Source organism: Fusarium phalaenopsidis (assembly GCF_050370095.1).
Source record: "Fusarium phalaenopsidis strain FUZ10S chromosome Unknown contig_32276, whole genome shotgun sequence".
Classification (NCBI taxonomy): Eukaryota; Fungi; Ascomycota; class Sordariomycetes; order Hypocreales; family Nectriaceae; genus Fusarium; species Fusarium phalaenopsidis.
In genome coordinates, this window is record NW_028145418.1 from 517,443 (window position 1) to 535,815 (window position 18,373).

The following is an 18,373-nucleotide window of genomic DNA, read 5'->3' on the forward strand; positions in this document are numbered from 1 at the left end:
TGAATCGCGTGGAGCTCACAACAGGGGGCACACCGAGTCGGCTAAACCGCCCAATCACAAACTCTAATCAGGCGGTCTGTGTTGCATCTCCACTCTTTATTGGCAAGCTAAATTGCCGAGGTGGCCACTCACGAGCTCGCGGGCTGTCGCTCGTGGCTTGGGGTAGTTAAAGCTATTCCCAATCTTGAATGCCGAGCCAAGACAATCGCCACCGCGCTTGAGACTCGTAAGTACCGCGCATCTTGCCGAGCTGACCAGTCGGCATCCTTTAGAGTCTGTTAAAGCTATCTGTACCTTGCCGAGCTGTCCATTTACGATCTCGGGTTTCCTCCTTCTCACACTCATCACGACTCGTCAAATGCCGAACGAGGTCCCATCACCGAATCGCCGAAAGGCGCGATCGAAGAACGGTAAGCAAAATTGCCTTGTTTTCCAATTTAGGAAGCTTACCCCCTACACAGGCTGCCTAACCTGTCGGATCCGAAAAGTCAAGTGCGACGAGCGACGGCCCGTCTGTGAGAGATGTGCCAACAGCCCCATGAAGTGCGAGTGGCTAGAGCCCGGGAAGTCTATGAGCGTGAGGAGGTCACGGGGGTCCAATAGTGCGTCTAGGCCAGGGAGCTGTCGTAGCTCTCCTCGACCGTTGGCGCCGTCACGTCCAGCCACGCCTCGAGATAGTCCATCCTCCAAGAGCAGCGGTATGCAGCATGCCACGACACCATCACGATCGAACGAAGATGCCTCGAGTCATAGCCCGGAAAACAACAACCAACAGCCTCAGTCGACTCTGTCCGCGAACCATGCTCCTCTCGCGAATTCACTGCAGCTCAGCGCCGACGATGAAGCAGCATTTCTCTACATCCCGGAGTCGATGATGGTGTTGTGTTATGGGAAACTCTGGAAATGGAGCTGCTTCTCGTACATCTACACGCACATTGCGAGCCAATATTCTGGTGTGATGAGAAGTCTGATTGCCGTCGCAAGCATGGAGTTACGTGCTCAACAAGTGCTTCAGGCTCAAGAGAGCGATAATTCGACCAAATCACTGGAAGCAGCTCATCACCTTGGGGCCGCGGCCGCAGCGCACTACAGTCTGGCTCTACAAGATCTGTCATCTCTGCTACATCTTATTTGCCATTCTGAGGGTCGAGACGACGATATAAACGCGTTGTTTACAATGTGGTTCCTCATTTTGCGGTACGAGGCTTACGACTCGGAGAGTACTGGGGCCTCTCTGGTTCATCTGGAGGGCATTCGGTCATTCTTGAGGCCGTATCTGGATGGCGATGAATATGGGGATGGGAAAAGGCTGCCGTACCTTTCACAAACGATGCTATTATACACGCTGTAAGCCTCTCACCCTGACATGCAGGCCGAGACTCATGGGTTCTTAGATATCTAGACGCAGACTCAGCTACAGGGAACGTACACGGCGGCCAGCTCTGCATGGACTTTTCATCCCGTGAAGCCTCGGACTACATCTCCCACGAGCGCTTGTTCTTGAGCGTACGATCCATCTTACCCAAAATATGGGGAGACAACTATCCAGTTACTGAGATCCTCGATGACTTGGAAAACTACCGGCCGCTGCGGTTATACCACTTGTGTCAGGGGGCCAAACTGGAGCTCTTGAGACTGGCGAGGTCAGCCACAGGACCCGATAACGCCAGTCTACGGAGACTCTGGCGCCATATCCAGAGCTTTGGTGATGTGAGTAACAAGTGCAAGTATCCATGAAAGATGCCTTGCTGATAAAAATAAGGAATTTGCCGATATCCTGCTTTTGGCCAGGCAAGTCCCCAACTCTGGCGGCAAACGACTCATGTGGACAGTCTACTCAGCGTTCTTGGACTTTCACGCTCTACAAGTCCTCTACTCCTGTCTACACGTAGACCAAGAATCTCAATCACGGATGGACTCATCACTCACCCAGATCCTGAGAATCGCATCCAAAGCTCTAAGAGAGGATCCAAGGCAGACCTACCGCTTGATGTGGTCGTTGTCGGTGGCTCTCTGCAAGACTCAAGGACACCCTGATCATATGTGGCTATCAGCTCAACTCGCAAAAGCACGGGTGTTGTTGCCAAACTTTGGCGTTCCTGGGTTGATACTTGGACAGTGTGATGGACTTCAGAGTGGCCGTGTACAATGAACTATAGGCGTGACAGATTGGCATCATATCATAAGCGACAAAACAAACAAGCCTGCTTAAGCTAAACACTCTGCTGTGGTCCCGTCTTTTCCAAGCTCAAATAAACATACTTCGGCGACCTCGTCAAAGCAACACTCTCATCCTGCTTTCTCAACTCTGGCTTGATAGGGTTCATCTTGAACTCCCAGAAAATCATGGTGAAGAATATCCGCAGCTCAATGTACGCCAGCTTCTTTCCAAAACATCCTCGAGGACCAAGACCAAAGGCTTGAGCAGGTCCGCTGTTGGGATCAAAGACCGTCTGTTCTTCTCCGCTTTCCGTCTTTTGGGTTCTGAGCCAGCGCTCGGGAAGGAATTCCGTAATGTTTGAGTTGTCAAAGGCTGGAACCTTTTTCCTGTGCGCTTTAGAGTTCGCTGATCGTTTGCTATAGTCAACCTCGATGCTTGGTGTCATGAAACCCGGTCCACTGGCCATCATGCCTACAGTCGTGCCCTTTGGGATGTGAACACCAAGAATCTGAGTGTCAACCATAGCTTGGCGAAGAGTGATGGCAGCAGGGCGGGAATATCTCAGAGACTCCTCGATAACGGCGTCAAGATAAGCGACGTGCTGGTTCTTGGTGATCTCGGCAAGTGTTGGGACACGGTTCTCGGCCGCTGCTTCGGGGTATGCTTCGTAGAGGGCTTTTCGAAGAAGGGATTGCGCGCGCTGGTCATCGGTTAAGTACTTGCATGCCCAGCGTATAACAGACGAGGTGGTCTCGTGGCCTCCCACCAGGTACCCAAGGAGCTGTACAATGTTAGCGCAAATAGTAGTGGCTAAGCACAACTTACCTCGCTCTGGATGACCTGAGAGTAATAGTTTGGCTTCCGACCCTCCTTTTCAGCAATGACATCCTCTCGAGCTAGCATGTTATCCAAAGCGCATCTCTCTGGATGTCCAGATCTCCTCCGCTCAACACTCTTTGCAATCTCACGATTACTGAGCCTATCACGACCTGCTGCAGCTCGCCTCATCATCGGTGAGAGATTCCTGTACAGAAAGTGACCTAGTCTTGGCAGAGGCGACCTGACAGCAACGAGGATACTGTCTACCAATGTCGTGAAGAATCTAAGTTCCTCGTCGAGGGGCACGTGCTTGAACTCGAAAACGCCATCTCGTCCGCCTAGGCTGGATGCACCCTCAAGCTCTCTGGTTTGCTTAGCAATCTGGGATTGTTCGAGACCAAGACCAAAGGAAGCGGCCATGACGATGTCAAGGGCTGCATTGTGGATGTCTTTAGCCGCGTCAAACGGTCGTCCGTTGGAGAGACGAGCCTTGTCATTCCAGAGATCAACAAGAAGGGCAAACTTTTCGTAAATCTCGGGGGAAGAAACCTAGAAAGGTGAGAATAGTCCAAGAATCGGGGCATGATACCAACATCCTGCAGGAAATTCACCGACATCAAATCTCGGACAAGCTCCTTGTTCCTCTTGAACTGAGGATTCGAAGAGTGCATTACCAGATGATGACTCGGAGCGACACCCTCAAACGTATAGATGGTCTGATCAGCTCTGTCAAACTCCTTCACACGACGCGTCATGATATCCACAGCCTCCCAGTGATCGGCCACAAACACCCACGGCAGACTAAAAGGACGGAGAAAGACCTGGACCAGGGGCGACTGGTGCTTGATGACCTGGCTCACCCACCACTCCCTTCGGTCTGGGGCGGCTCTGAACTCGGGAAGGTCGCCAAAGAGGGAGTTTGCTGCTTCGACATTGTGCGGGATGCCCGGGATGGGCTTGGGACGAGCGAGGCGTAGAAGGACGAGGAACAGGCCGATGAAGACGGCGCCCACAGCCAAGCCCAGGCCTGGCGGTGCTTGGTGGAATAGGTCAATCGTGTTCTGCAGCATCTCTTATGTGCCAAAACGCGGTGGAGATGACGAAACAGACAGAGGTCAACCTCGTTTATAGGTGGCTGGTCCTTTATTCACCAACTGCCACGTAGTAATCAAACTCCGATGAGTGGCTGCATCGCCGGCGACTGGGCTTGAGCTTCTCATTGGTCTGCGAGGAATGGTGGAGGGAACATTCCAGCCCAACTTAGTTAAATGTGGCTAACGTAAGATAAGCAGCAGAGTCGATTTGGGGCGTATTCTGCGCTTAGTATCCGTAAATTAACTCCCATATTTATCCGTATTGAGCCGTCTTACCAACCCTCAGAGAGTCCGAGGTCAATACGCTAATACGCCTGAAGTTCCGCCGAGGGATCATATTTATAAGGCAGTGTATAAATAGGTGAGGGCAGCCGACGGGTAAAAGGATCAAGCAAGACATGATTCAGTCGCCGAAATATGAGTTGGCGGGGTTTATAACCTGTCTTACAATGCTCACTTAACGGGTGGCTCAGTGTTGAGAATATGAGCATGGCCGTTGTGCTGGGGAAGCTGGGTTGTCATCTTTCCATCACTCGCTGACAGTCCGAGAAGGGGGGCGTGATGCTTGGCAGAAAACAAGGAAAGACAATCATACCGTACCTCGTGCGACAAGTAAAAAGTTCATACTGCAAAAAGGCCGACGGACTCTGAGCCAATAGGTACATTGGAATATCAATGTTGGAGTGGCATGGGACCGAGTGGTGGGCAACTTCGTTTTCACATGTCCAGGTACCAACCAGGCAGGAAGAGCCATCAACAGCAGACCAAAGAGTCATAGGCAGATTTGACACTTCTTCTTCCAAATCCTAAGTAGCAAAAGAATGCTCTCCCCGACCGAGTGGTTAACTCATTAGACCTTGCACCGCCCCAAAGCAAAATTCTTCCTTCCGTAATAAACCTAAAAACGCGCTCTCTTTTTGGATTTTTCCAGTCTCGCTCGATCAAAAGTCTTATAAGCAAAGTTAACCCTTTCTCTCCCATCCTAAAAGCACAAAACGTGTTGGCGCCCGGTCAAGTGGTCAATCTCAAAAAACTCCGCTCCTAAAAACAAACCTAAAACCACCTCTCTTTAATCCGCATACCTAAATTCCACCTCTGACCAGGCGCCATCTTAAAACGCAACACCTAAAACCCTATCTTTTTGTGATTTTCTAACGAATGATTTTTTGATGATCATGATCTTGTTTAACAGAAATCCCCTAGCGGATGGCAGCGGCCACAGCTTAACACCAAGACATGGCAACTTGGAAACAAACAATCTATTGCTCTAGTCTTGACCTCTTCACTTATCACAGATTGAAACTCTTCTCAAGAGGGAGACTTCTACTGCTCGCACCCACAAAAATAGTGTAATTGCCAGTCTGAAGAGTCCACTCCTGCTTCACCACATCCCATACGCTAAAGTCTCGCCGAGTCAGCTCAAACTGTACTTCAGCTGATGATCCCTTCTCGATAGCCAGCTTCTCAAAGCCACGGAGCTGTTTGGGTGGACTATTGGGGATGGCTACGTAGAGTTGAGCCACCTCTTCACCACGGACTGGACCAACATTCATGATGGTGGCCTTGACCGTACCAATGGTTTGCCACAGATCCTCAGTCGAAGCAGTGTCTCTGATGTTCACCTTGAGAGAGGAATACTCGAACTCGGTGTAGCTGAGGCCAAATCCAAACTCGAATCGTGGAGTAATGTCTCGAGCATCGAACGAACGATAGTCGAGGTAAACACCCTCAGTAAAATCACACTGCGGGTCCTTGCTACCTGGCTCCAGACCACAAGGAGCATACGGTGTGTAGTCGCTCTCGTTCTTGGCAATGGTGTAGGGCAGCTTTCCCGAAAAACCAGCTTCTCCGTAGAGGAGCTTGACGAGCGACTCTCCACTGTCTTGGCCGGGAAGGTGGGCAATGATAGTCGCGGTGATGTTGGGATGCTCGATCCATTGATCGACAAGGCGGATTCCAGCGGCGTGAATGACAACGATGGTGTTGGCACACTTGGATGCCACGTTCAAGATCAAGCCATCGCTAAAGTCATCGTGTAGACCATCACGGTCCCAGCCTTCTGTGGCCATGGCGTTGATAAAGACCAAGCAAACATCAGAAGCACCGTTGACGTCAGGGTTGAAGGATGAAAGATCCCAGTTGACCCAACTGCCGTCTTTGGCTGCTCTCTGCTGAATGGCGCTGAGGGGCTACACAATGTTAGACAGTTAAATCATCCTAGGCAAACTCCACTTACATCGCTGATGTATGGCGGCGAGTTGGCAGCGGCACGTCCCCCCGAGACAATAGTTCCTCCTCTAGCCGCCTGGTCGAAATGTTCCTCCTTACCAAGAACAGCCTGGCCCATTTCAGGCGACGACGTATACCCAAGCTCAAAGAGAATGTCCGTGTTCTTTGTCTCGGGAACGGTAGCATCGTATCCGAAAACAGAGATCATCTTGGGGTTCTCGCGGAAAGGGAGAGCGTTGTCTTCATTCTTGACCAGAACGTGGCCGGCGATGGCGCCCTCCAAGAGGATCGGCTTCGACTCGGGGACACGTGCGTCGACTTGTTCGTGTGGAAGGCTGAGATTCTTCATTCCGATACCCGGGGTAGGGAAATGGAGATCCTGACCGGTGAGGTACCAGGCAGCAAGGATTCTAATGGACGTTAGTGACGAGCGAAAGAAGCAGGCTATGAACAAACCTAGTAGCCATATCCGTGATTCGTTCCTCGCTGATAGTCCCATTGTGAACAGCCTCTGTGAGATTCTCCCCCCAGTTTCCTCTCAAAGGCATCACCATGTCGAGACCAGCATTAGCACTTGAGAGGCTATGTCGAGCGTTCCAGTCAAGAAGCACAAAGCCATCAAACGACAGCTCGGACTTGAGAATGCCGTTCATCAGCTTGCTGTTCTCGCATCCGTACGTGCTGTTGATGCGGTTGTACGAGCACATGACCGAGGCGACACCAGCTCTGACGCTGTCGACAAAGGGCCAGAGGTAGTATTCGTGAAGAGTCTTATCGTCAATGTTGGAGGAAACTGCCTCTATTCCAAAGTAGGGACGTCGGAAAGTCTCTTGTTCGTTGGCGATAAAGTGCTGTAAGTATAAGCATGGATCAAGAGCCAAGCTGGATAACACGCACCTTCACGTTTGCGATGACTCCAGCATCTTGGTGGCCGATGATGGACTCGGCACTCAACTGACCCGTGAGATATGGATCAACAGAAAAGCCTTCCCAGTTGCGGCCTCCCAGAGGTGTCCTTCCAAGGGGACCAACATTAGGGCCAAGCAAAACGTTTACTAAAGACCATTAGTAGATGTCAGAACCGTGACGAGTTGAGCTCACCTCCTTTCGCCTTGAACTCTTTGCCCATGTAATAACCCCTTTGGTACGTCAAGTTCTTATCCCAGCTAGCACCAACGTGCAAAGCCGAAGGATAAGAATTCACAAGGTCAGTAGCCCTGACACCGTTCCCCGCATCGTGCAAACACATCCCCGGCCATCCAAGACGAGGCACTGTCCCGGTGTTCCCGGCACAAACATTGTCAGTTGCAACACCCCCTGTGATGTTGACTTTTTCCTCCAGCGTCAGAAGCGCTACAAAGTCTCTAGCGCTCGCGTATGCATTCTTCCAGATGCCCTTGCCAGAGCCCGGGGCTGCGGGTCCTGTGAGTGGAGGTTTGTTATTGTTGGAATCAGGGGAGCTCACGTGACGGCAACACTTCGAGCGAGAGATACTCTGAGCGAGCGGAGGCGCCAATCGCCTGCACAATCAGACACAAAAGCCCTGAAGACCACATTATGAGCGGTGGCATATGGTGGTCATGGACCTTGACGGTGTCATTTCCTGCTGGTATTTATTGTTGATACCTGAATTGGCTGATCAATTGAACTCGTGTCGGTGCCCGAATATTAACCGGCGTCACACCAGGGCGACCAATCGGAAGCGGCCAGACTTCACCGCAAAAACATCCCCGTCCAACCGGAGGCGATTCCGTGTTGCACTGCATCCCCACAGCCAAGTCAACTCCTGAATGCGGCCAGTTGAGATTAAGCGAAAAGAAGTGCCGATGGGTGAATGTCGAGATCGGAGACGTGATGTTGTATAATTCTTCCCTTCGTGACAAGAATGAACGAATCGGATGCCGTTATACACGTGTTACGGATGCAGCAGGCCTATCCCCGATGATCTTCAGACCTTGTTGCCCTCCTCGACTGAAGCCGTATCTGACGTCTCACAATGGGCTTTGTACCTGATGCCATTGGCCACCACATCTTCGGGCGGTGAAAGAAACCTCATAAGTGCTCGATGGAATATCTAAAAATGCCCTTCATCGATGGCATCGACCGATAAAAAGGATGCCCCAGCAGCAAAAAAAGAGAGTAGTTATAGGAAAAGCCCGATGCGGGGGTCGAACCCGCAACCTTGAGATCGCGTACTCGTTGCACTTAGATGCGCAAGCTAAGAGTCTCACGCTCTACCGATTGAGCTAACCGGGCTCAATCTGTTTGGTGATTGGCTGGACCCCTGTGGCAGCCTCAAGTTGCTGGCACGTGCAGTGCTGAGAAGGTTCTAGGGTAGGTGTTCGCGACAACATTGTCTCCGATCACGTTGACCGTGATCAACATTATCTCAGGATTGTGTTCGATTTGTGACCCAGGCCAATCAAGAAACTCGGAAATTAAGCATCACCTTGGCTCGGGCGACTAAAAGAGGCAAATTGTTGCAACCTGAAGGGCGTAAATCGATGGGTCACTCTCCAGGCGAGAACCACATGATAGGTCCCTCAATGCTGACATGCAGGAGACGCCTGCTGCCTTGACCTTCAACGTCGAGATCCAATAGACGGCGTATGAGTCATCAACAAAGCTACCCAAATCTGGCTTCATCTTGATACCCATTTTCACGATCCTACTCGATCTATCATTTGCACCATCAACGCCAACAATGCCTTCCCACATCGACTGTCTTCCAAATGAGCTATTCGAGCCCATATTACTCGATCTGAGCTTACTCGACGTCGCACGGCTCAACCAATCCAGCAAACCCCTCAACAAGTCCTTGGATGGCTACCTGCTCAGGCTCCCCACCGCTAAAAGCAGGTTGATGAGATGGGGATGCCAGAATGGGGAGAGATGGGCCATTGAGAAGGCTCTCGCTCATGGTGCCGACATTACCCTCGTCGAAGTCGGTCCCATTGTGTCGTCTACCATCTGCCTCGCCGCGCGACGACATCAGTATGAGACCATCAAGTTTCTTTTGGAATCGGGTGCGCGACTCAACCCTAGCGGCGTTGATCATCGACAAGAGAGGGCTCTAAAAAGGCGACTGTTTGATCCCAGAAACCCGAAGCTGCTTCGACTTTTCCTGGAACTTGGGGCAGGAGACCAAATACCCAACCTCCAAGAGGGCCTTGACGATGCACTTCTCAAGTGCGTCAGGCTGGGTTTAGACTATGAAATCTGTCAGCAATGGATGGACCTGGGAGCCAATCCCGCGAGCTTACCGGGGAAAAACGACGACCCCCAGTCACCATTTTCGATGGCCGTTCTTTCTGGATCTCTTCCGTTGGCGCAATTACTCCTCCCTCCAGACGCGAATCTGGGCATTCCCTATGACACTTTGCTATTTGAACTGCCTCGGTTTGCATACGCAGATTTGCATCCATGGCATTCCATACCCATCTTGGCTGCTGCGCGCTCAATGGCAACAACTGGAAAGACAGACATGATGGGGGCACTCCTCGACATGGGCGGAAACATCAACCTCAGCGTCAAATGTCACCTGTCGGCTTTTGGACTGCCTAAACATGATCCGCATCCAGTAAACCCGCTCCTCACGTATGTACTGTCACTGGACACGAACCAGGATCTGGGAGCCATGAAAGTGACTCCTGCTCAAGGGATCAAGTATCTTCTCGAAAAAGGGGCAAAGCTCGACAAACCAAGACCAAAAGAAGACGACCATGGCTCCTATGGCCCCTATGGCTCCGATAGCTCCGTAGTTATTCCGCTGATCAGCCTCCTGTGGGAGAAGCACAAAGGTCTCAAGTGTCTCCTCAACGATGAGATGTTTGCCGTCTTCAAGGTCCTCATTGAGAACGGCGGGGCCAAAGATGCTGTTTCTACCTTTATTGTGCCGTTTGATCCCGGCTACTACAGAGGGCCTTATCGTCGTCGTGTGCACGGGCGACGTCAGACCGGGAACGGCAAAGACCCTCTTACTGACGACGAGTACCGCGTGCTGATGGAAAGATGGGGCGTTCTGCTCGACTTGATCCTCAGAGATGAAAACTTTGAGATAGGTCTATTAGTCGAGATCAACGACCTCTTCCTTGACTTTATCAAAGGTGTATTCTCGACGACACTGCACCTCACGATAGACGTGACAGAGGAATCTCCCACCAACGACTTGTATGAGTTCATCGATGAGAGTCATCCAACAACCATACAAAAACTTGTCGAAAAAGGCGCAAGCCTGGACAGGAAATCTGCAATGGGCCCATCCTACGCCGACGCCCTCAAACGCGGCGGCTCTACCCTCCTCAAGGACATTTTCGAACAGGCCGATATAAGTCGCGACAACTACTACCTACCACAGTGGCCCCCCTGGGCGCGTCTCGACAATAACCTCCAAGCAGCGAGGCAGCGCTCATTCATCGCTATGTTGGTAGCTATGGGCGCGAGGCCGTTTCTCAACACGCCCGAGCCTGAGAGGCATTCGCCTTCTGCGTATAAGAAGCTGCGGGCTGCGTTTATGGGCGAGATTGTGGAGGCGGAGAAGTTGCTTTGGAATCCGAGATGTGGGTTTTTGTGGGATGGGTCTTGTGAGGAGAGTGACACGGATATGAATGATGGATGAGAAATGTTTTCTTGATTGATGAGGGAGGTGAAGAGAGGGTTGTGGTACTCTGAAGCATCTGTCCTTTGCTTGATGGCGATACCCATGAGAGATGATGGATGAAGTACAAGGCTGGTTCTAAATTGTAGTGACGAGTTGAGAACCTGTCCTCATTGTTAGGCGGTTAAACTTACTATGCTCAACTAAGAGGAAACAGTGTTAGTGTTTCATCCCTGCAATTTTGCCTGTGGGTAGAAAGACACGACGTTTGATGAGCGATGTGAAACAGTAGCTTCTCAACGACCACCAACCCGGTCTCGCGCCCGGCTCTTGGGTGCCCTCTACCTCTGTTCATGCCCCATCTTCGACTCGAGTACTCATCAAATTAGAAACAATGTCGAGATGATTAAAATCGACAGTTTTATTGACTTTCAAGGCCTTTTCGCTAACCGTTGCTCTGGTGATTATGATCGACAAGGCTTTAATTCAAAGCATAAGCTGCCAATCCCGCTTCAAACCCACGCCTCGCTTCCTAAAACCGCCTAATTAACAGACCAATTAATGCTCCCCAGCTGTACATTCGGGGCAGAAAAACTCGTATTTTGCCATGACTAGCCTCTGCGTTAGTAGGTACGCAATGTCCACGTACCTCCTTCACCCCACGTGACGCGGCGGTCTCCAGTTTTGCCCCCTTTCCCCTTCAACCTTTTTCAAAATTCTCGTATTTCGTAACGTGTTGTGTATAAACCTTGAAAAAAGATTCGTTGCAAGAATGAGAATTGCAGACACGAAGCTGGAATGGGCGTTTTTCGGTGTGGCGGTTGCACAATTTGTGCTGGTCACTCTTCTGCAAATGTGAGCACCTCTCTATTGTCTTTCAACCTGACGCTAAGTGTGTGATATAGATCTGTTCTCGTCAGATATCTAGACTGGGTTAACCCTGCAGTCTATCAAGTTCCCTTATCTTACGTCATTCCCATGGTCTTTGTCATACCGACCTTTGGGTGTCTCTTCCAAGCTACCGTGGCCTTGGATACATGCCGCATCAAGAACAAGATCCAGATATGGGCGCAGTGCGTCATCAACATCTGCCTCTCTGTCACGGCGGGAATGCAATATGTCCAGGCCAAGGAAGCAACTGAGAGGATTCTGAAAGGCCATGACATGTTTAACAATCCCTTTGCGGATAAAGATGAGCCGTTTTGGAAGTACACGCAGCCGGCTTTGATTGCGTGTATTGTCTTGTTCTCGGCTTGCAGTATTCTTATGGTTGCCCTCGCATGTTGGCTACATGTGGAATTCTCATGGACGCTGTACGAACATGTCAGTCCTGATGTCAAGATGAAGGCCCGGCACTTGAGATACCAGGTAAGGGAAGAAGAAATGGGATCAGCCGAGCGTATGCTAACTATTTGAAAGGCGTATCTAGTGTGTCTCAAGATTTCACTCCTCTTTGTTATTCTCTTTGTCGTCGTCTACGGCTTTCTCAATGTTCATTACGAAGAGCCCGAGTTTGGCCTGACAATGGCGATCTTACCTATTGCCGTCATACAGGCGGGCCTCGCAGCCTATTGTGTAACAAACGAGCATAAAAAGGGCATGTTTGTGGTGATAGTACGTATTTTCTCTCTGCTGTTATTCGTTTGCTAATCTTTTCATCCAGGCTTTGCACCTCGGTCTTGTCGGGTACCTCGTCAGCAGGCTGACGGTCCTTTTCGGAAAGGGACTTCGTTCCAAGACATTGATGAAGGAAGAGATGGTACTGTTTGCTGCTATGGGTCTGTTCTTGAGTATTGTATCGGCGATAGCTGCAGCCATTTGCACGGCGAATTTCGACAAAGGATTGAAGCCGTTGCTGTTGGGCCAGGAGTCAAGGAATCTGGCGCCGCCGCAGGAGTTTGAGCTGACGAGACCACGGCCCATAAGTGGTGTATTTTCTCGGCCTGAACGGATGTCACGACGCTTTGACATAGATTAGTCACTGCTGTCATGGAACACCAGGCAGAATATCTTTTGTAATTAGGTGCAGTCAATGATGAAACGCGTGCATACTTCACAGCCTAAGCCACCCTCCTTTAGTAGCCATTCTTGACAAAAATTGTGCGTCCCTGGCATGACTCGTGAGTCCGTGGACGTGCCCGTTGACCTTGTGCTTATTGGGTGGTCTCTGTGAGTGGATCACGGCAATTGGCAGTAAGCCGTAAGAGTCACAAGACAGCTGCCTACACGACTCTCATAGCCAAGCCTCCTCTTCCCACTCCCATTATCAACATCGACTCGATTTGCTGCGGGTTACTTTTACCAGAATATCTTTCTGAGTTGAAAACATCGTGTTTACAGCATGGGAGGTCGCAAAGGATCCAAGTCACAGAAAGCTGGCCAGAGTAAGGCCACCGCGGCAGTGCTGGTGTTTCTGCCTTTTCTCTTCCTTGGACCATGTTCAGCTGCATCGTCTTCATCTTTCTTACAAAGCAATGCAATCACTACTGTCATTAGTATCGGATCAACACCTTCGGAGAAGATCGACGGAGTCACTTACCACCGAATCTCAATGGTGGATTCACCGTCTTCACCGATATACGAGTCGATTGAATTAGCCAGCAACATCATTGACCAAGTCGCTAACGCAGGCGGAAAAGTGTTGGTGCATTGCTCTGCTGGAATATCAAGATCTCCCACAGTTATTGCCGGTTATCTAATGACCCGACAAGGCCTGTCACTGAAGGCGGCGTTGGCAGCCATAGTCTTGGCGAGACCAACAGTTTGCCCCAATGCCGGATTCATTGGTCAGCTGCGGTCGCTGGATCAAGAGTTACATTGCCGTGTCTCTTTGGGGGTGGATGAGCTTCCGAGAAGGACGGAAGATCGCCTTGCGCTCTTAGCCGAAGCGGAAAAGGAAACGGAGGGATGATGCATTGGAGCCTTGAGATGAGAGGGACAAATGGGAACAATGAGCCAGGCCATCGCAAAACCTAAGAGTGGTGAGATTGCTAAGAATACGCCGAGACTTTTCCTTCATTGCAAATTTAACTCCCTTTAATAGGTGAGAAGTAATGAGTGAGATAAGCACCCATGTACACCTTCTATAACAGTATTTGCGTAACCTGTACTTCTAGAGTTGGTTAATTAGTTTGAGAAAATAGAAGGTTAAGGATTGCCGTAATGGTAGAGACTGGTTTTAGCCTTATGGAGAGATGTCTCGAAGAGGCGGAGACTCAACCAACAGCCCTTACATCTGGGGTACAATTGACCTACCTAGTCAAGGTTGGTATGTACCTAGGGAAATGCCATTTGAGCTGAAGTCATGGCTACATAGGTATCGATTTCATTGATTAGACTAAATCGCTGCCCATCTGCGACCATTTGTCTCTGCCTTACCTAGATGCCAATTCACCCAGCGGCGTTGTCCACAGGCCATCGTAGCCGCCTCTTCATCAAACTCGATTCTTCGTCCAAATACTTCCTGGATACATTTATGTGTGGATAAGTGAGGAAATACACTCGCATTGCAGGATATTGAATGCTTCCGGCTTCACGACGTAGGCAGTCGCAAGAGCGCCAACTCCGGCCAATGCTCAGAAACATCCCAAGCAGAAATCTGATTAGAGCGAGATCCACGCTCAGAGCCATCATCAAAAGCATCCACTGGGAAAAGCCAGAAGCCAAATGTAGGCCGTACTGCCTTGTCGAGATCTTCGTCTCGGAACTTCGGAAGCGAAGAACCTGGAGTAGTTTTCCAGTCTATAGTGGAAAAGGGCCCGGTGTATTCATATGTGCCATTCCAGATTTCGTCTTCTTTCTGGACCCATTTTCTGCCGTCTTCTTCATTGTATATGCGACCATATGGGCGAAAAGTGAGCAGGATTCGGTATTGGGCCTTTGGCGGATCGATGCCCAAGCCCTCCATTGCCTCTAACCAGGAGGTGTACAGCTCATGTGGGTTATCCATGATAGAGAGACTTTTAAAGTCCTCCCCAGCCTGTCGAGGGTCCCGGCCTATACGATCAAAGTTGAGTGCCATGCCCGTGATGGGAAATGAGCGGTTGAAGGAAGTTTCGTAGAGCGCGAGGGCGCCAGTATCACGGCCTAGGACCATGCGGGCGATATGTTGAACGGATACAAAAAAAACCTCTTCAAGCTGAGATATGATGCCGTTAAAGGCCCTCATGGCTTCGGGGTTGGTGTTTGAAGCTGGCAACGGAGCGAGGCGGCATGGATTATTGCCTAGCGTCCTGCGGCAGAGCGCCAAGTTGCGGATGCCAATGTGCTGCGGATCATATTTGAACTTCAAATCATAGAAGAAGTCTATCATGTCCATGCTTTCCTGTTTAATATGTAGAAAGTCATACTCTGGGTTGAAGTAAATGGTGCCAGAGACTAAATCGTCACTTCTGGAAGTCCCCTTTGTCAGCCAGCAAGGGAGATGGACCCGGTAGAAGGACAGAGCCGCTGTTCTGGCATCCTTGCTGACTCTTAGGAGCTTGCTCAGCGTCTGATATCCTTCGACCACTGGACGATAGTTCTGGCTTTGGTGTGAAGCTGGTCTTGTCTGACCATTATAGACCAACTTTGAATCGAATGCGAGGGGGTATCGCAGATGCACTTTGAGGATGCGAGGATATTCCAAGGAGTGCTTCCAGATCTTGAAGCGTAGCTCGGTCGGCAATTTGGCGAATAGGGGGAACTCTTTCAAGCCTGTGCTGGACTGAGGGGCATCAAGCGTGAAGATCTGGAGATGCGGTTTCGAAGTCATGTTTGCTTGAGAGGGTGGCTGGATTCATGCATTCTGAGGTTTCATAGAATGTTTGCAAGAACTTGCCTGTATTCAAGGCCTTGCTAACTATGTGGTGGCAATGCTGCTGCCTACCTAGGTATGCTGACGTGTGCGAGTGGCGCAGCCAAACCGGAGGGTGCATCATCCGCACCCCTAACAAGCTGATCGACATTCAATCCGGCCTACCAACAAAAGACTTTGTTCCAGGCTCGAAGGAAATGCACGCTCTCACTGGGTGGCAGAAACTGAAAAGGGATGTCAAGACGGCGTGTTTGGGTTCAAGCATGAAGATGGACAGTTGGATGCCTAGACCGAGTAAAATTGGGCAAGATGCATTTCCAGTGTTGAGCCAGCAACAGTCTATCTCTATATCAGGGCAACATCTATTGGGAAGCAGCAGGCAATGGCTTCTTGGCAAATCCTATCCTCGAATTTCCTCCATCAAAAACAACAAAGGCAGCCTTCAGCGCAATATCACCAAAGATGTTGATGCCCGCTGAATCGCTCGACTGAAGACCACCAAAGCACATGCCCGATCCCTGCCCAACTGCTTCAACCTTGAGTCCTTCAAACCTCTGTCTATACCTCCTCTTGTTGAGACCCTGACCCTGAGCTGCACTTCCTGGGATGGGGGCAAAGTTGATGAAGGCGCCGGGAATGGTGATGGCTGCTTTGCCGACACCAAAGGAAAAGTCGGGGAGGTCCGAATCGCAAGGGAATGTGAAGCCACCTGCAGCCTGGTCCAACTGGGCTCCTTTGACTTGGGAGTAGTAAGCCTGGTTAACCTCTCCGGGGAGCAGAAGAAGCGAAGTTCCAGTATCGGCGATGCCGGTCAGGGGTGTCTGAGAGAGGGCATCTTTTCCGACAGAGAAGCCTGTAGAGGTAAACGTCCACAGACCGGAAGAGGAGTCGACGTCGGTAAAGGCGATGTCACCTGTGAAAGCCGACTTGTCGATAAAGCCAAAGTTGTACTTGCCAGGCGCATCCTGCTGCAGATCGGCGGTGAAGAGTGTATTTCCATGCTGAGCGTTGGTGCCAGCAAAGAAGGTTTTCTGCTTCTCTGGCTGAACAGTGTTGATGGAACTAAAACCCAAGCCAACAAGGCCATCAAGGTCCTGCTGCTGAATGAAGGATTGGGATACCTCATCTGCAACTTCGACAGCCTGGTTTTGCACAGCAAGGCCGCCGATGGAGACAGTATCCGTCACGACGTGTCCGGCAGCAGCGCTTCCATCTCCGTATTGAATTTGGAATGAGGCACCGTCCAACTGCTTAGATGTGTTGCTCTCAGCAGCGACATATTGAGTCTGACCCCCCCCAGCAGCCGCAGCTTGAGGACCATAAACCCAAAGATCCGAAGAACCAGTGTCAAAGTCCATCTGGAAAGTCTTGGGAGGAGAACCGATTTGAACCGGAGTCAACCACTCGGCGTCATTTTGGACGGGTACAGTTACAGCACTGCCGGTATCACTGCGGCCGTGGATCCCCCTTGCGGCGGCAGCGAGGTTCTCAGGGAGCGTGATGCCATATTTTCTGTAGGCTTTGATGAGAGCGCGGGTGCCATCTCTCTTGAAGTTGGAGTTCTTGACCTGCTGAACTGAACAATGGGCCCCGGAAGAGACAGTAGGGAGGGCAGAAACGAGGGTGAAGGCCCAGAAGCTTGAGAAGAAGAGAGTAGACTTCATGGCGATGGATATAAAAATTAAAGGGGGTAAAAGAAAATGACAGAAGGAAATGATGTTCACAGAACAGGGAATGGAATGGATTGGCCTGCAACCTTGGTGAGTACATCTCTTGGCAGCGAAAGAAGGCCATTATTATACATCATCAAGGTATCCCTTGAGGATCCTTTGTTCGGTCTTCAGCTCGGAGGCCACCAACGAGTGAAACAGTAGCTTGACAGAGGTATCCGCGTCACCAGGAGGAATACGATCCTGCTGCGGAACTCCGAGTTTCATCCCTTTAAGCGCAGCTCTCCTTAGTAACTGAAGCCTTTTTGCAGTGGATGCCATAGTGAAGCGGTCACGTTTAGTTGACGCCGTCGGAAAACCGGCAGTTTTGAGATTGTTTGTTCGTGCAATTTGAGAACCAATAGAAACGATTCCAAACGCGCTTAAGGGGCTTTTCGAGTTCAGACGAAGATGCGGGCGGTTAGTACGGCAAATGGATCCGGGGCGATTGGTGGAAGATGGCTGGTACGGGTATAACGGAATTGTGAGACGAGGCTAGTGGTGGCGCCTAACACACTTGACGAGTTTCAGATGATTTTCTAAGGGGAGAGGTTTCAAGTCGGGAGATCAGGTGACATGATGCTTATATACAAGTAAAGCACTTCTCCTCTGAGTGAGTGAGTGAGTGTGGTTGGGTTGTGGGAGGGAGAGGCGACTGACTCCAAGGTGGTGAGCATGGAAGTAGCCCATAGCAGTTCAGCCATCTATCTAGTGAAGACATTGCCGCTTTTTATTCCGATTGGAATTTATCAATGAATTGAGGCTCCCCCCCTTACATGATTGTCATGATAAGGCCGTAACTGTCGAACTTCTTGAATTTGTCGTTCGTCCACATCGCATGCATGGACTGGACACCAGGTCCCACCAATGGTCAACCAATACAAAAAAGCATCGCAGGCAACTTCGCAAATTGTCCAAGTCCACAAGATAGGCACATGCCAGCGGACGAGACAGGCAAAAAAAAAAAAA

The 18,373-nt window shown here is 50.6% G+C and overlaps 7 protein-coding genes and 1 non-coding gene across 8 annotated transcripts; 3 read left to right on the plus strand and 5 right to left on the minus strand.

Annotated features, from left to right (window-relative positions):
- Window positions 1-358: 358 nt before the first annotated feature.
- On the plus strand, window positions 359-2,152 carry LRP88_00448 (Zn(II)2Cys6 transcription factor domain-containing protein; the record flags this gene model as incomplete). Its single annotated transcript, XM_083237160.1, has 4 exons — window positions 359-410; window positions 462-1,344; window positions 1,395-1,710; window positions 1,763-2,152. 4 exons carry the CDS (start codon window positions 359-361, stop codon window positions 2,150-2,152), a joined length of 1,641 nt encoding a protein of 546 aa, XP_083107051.1.
- A 61-nt stretch (window positions 2,153-2,213) lies between these two features.
- LRP88_00449 (cytochrome P450) lies at window positions 2,214-4,050 on the minus strand (the record flags this gene model as incomplete). Its single annotated transcript, XM_083237161.1, has 3 exons — window positions 2,214-2,861; window positions 2,987-3,529; window positions 3,592-4,050. 3 exons carry the CDS (start codon window positions 4,048-4,050, stop codon window positions 2,214-2,216), a joined length of 1,650 nt encoding a protein of 549 aa, XP_083107052.1.
- Window positions 4,051-5,363: 1,313 nt separating this feature from the next.
- On the minus strand, window positions 5,364-7,859 carry LRP88_00450 (beta-glucosidase; the record flags this gene model as incomplete). The annotated part of the gene is made up of 6 exons (XM_083237162.1): window positions 5,364-6,263; window positions 6,311-6,638; window positions 6,760-7,154; window positions 7,219-7,358; window positions 7,597-7,716; window positions 7,769-7,859. 6 exons carry the CDS (start codon window positions 7,857-7,859, stop codon window positions 5,364-5,366), a joined length of 1,974 nt encoding a protein of 657 aa, XP_083107053.1.
- Window positions 7,860-8,456: 597 nt separating this feature from the next.
- LRP88_00451 lies at window positions 8,457-8,559 on the minus strand. The gene has a single exon. It is a non-coding gene; the product is annotated as a tRNA-Lys (tRNA).
- Window positions 8,560-9,007: 448 nt separating this feature from the next.
- LRP88_00452 (uncharacterized protein) lies at window positions 9,008-10,921 on the plus strand (the record flags this gene model as incomplete). The annotated part of the gene is made up of 1 exon (XM_083237163.1): window positions 9,008-10,921. The coding sequence occupies one exon, from the start codon at window positions 9,008-9,010 to the stop codon at window positions 10,919-10,921; it is 1,914 nt and encodes a 637-aa protein (XP_083107054.1).
- A 751-nt stretch (window positions 10,922-11,672) lies between these two features.
- LRP88_00453 (uncharacterized protein) lies at window positions 11,673-12,919 on the plus strand (the record flags this gene model as incomplete). The annotated part of the gene is made up of 5 exons (XM_083237164.1): window positions 11,673-11,755; window positions 11,806-12,268; window positions 12,320-12,514; window positions 12,564-12,825; window positions 12,879-12,919. The coding sequence occupies 5 exons, from the start codon at window positions 11,673-11,675 to the stop codon at window positions 12,917-12,919; spliced, it is 1,044 nt and encodes a 347-aa protein (XP_083107055.1).
- Window positions 12,920-14,432: 1,513 nt separating this feature from the next.
- On the minus strand, window positions 14,433-15,653 carry LRP88_00454 (2EXR domain-containing protein; the record flags this gene model as incomplete). Its single annotated transcript, XM_083237165.1, has 1 exon — window positions 14,433-15,653. One exon carries the CDS (start codon window positions 15,651-15,653, stop codon window positions 14,433-14,435), a length of 1,221 nt encoding a protein of 406 aa, XP_083107056.1.
- Window positions 15,654-16,057: 404 nt separating this feature from the next.
- LRP88_00455 (pepsin-like aspartic protease) lies at window positions 16,058-17,359 on the minus strand (the record flags this gene model as incomplete). The annotated part of the gene is made up of 1 exon (XM_083237166.1): window positions 16,058-17,359. One exon carries the CDS (start codon window positions 17,357-17,359, stop codon window positions 16,058-16,060), a length of 1,302 nt encoding a protein of 433 aa, XP_083107057.1.
- Between the last annotated feature and the right edge of the window lie 1,014 nt (window positions 17,360-18,373).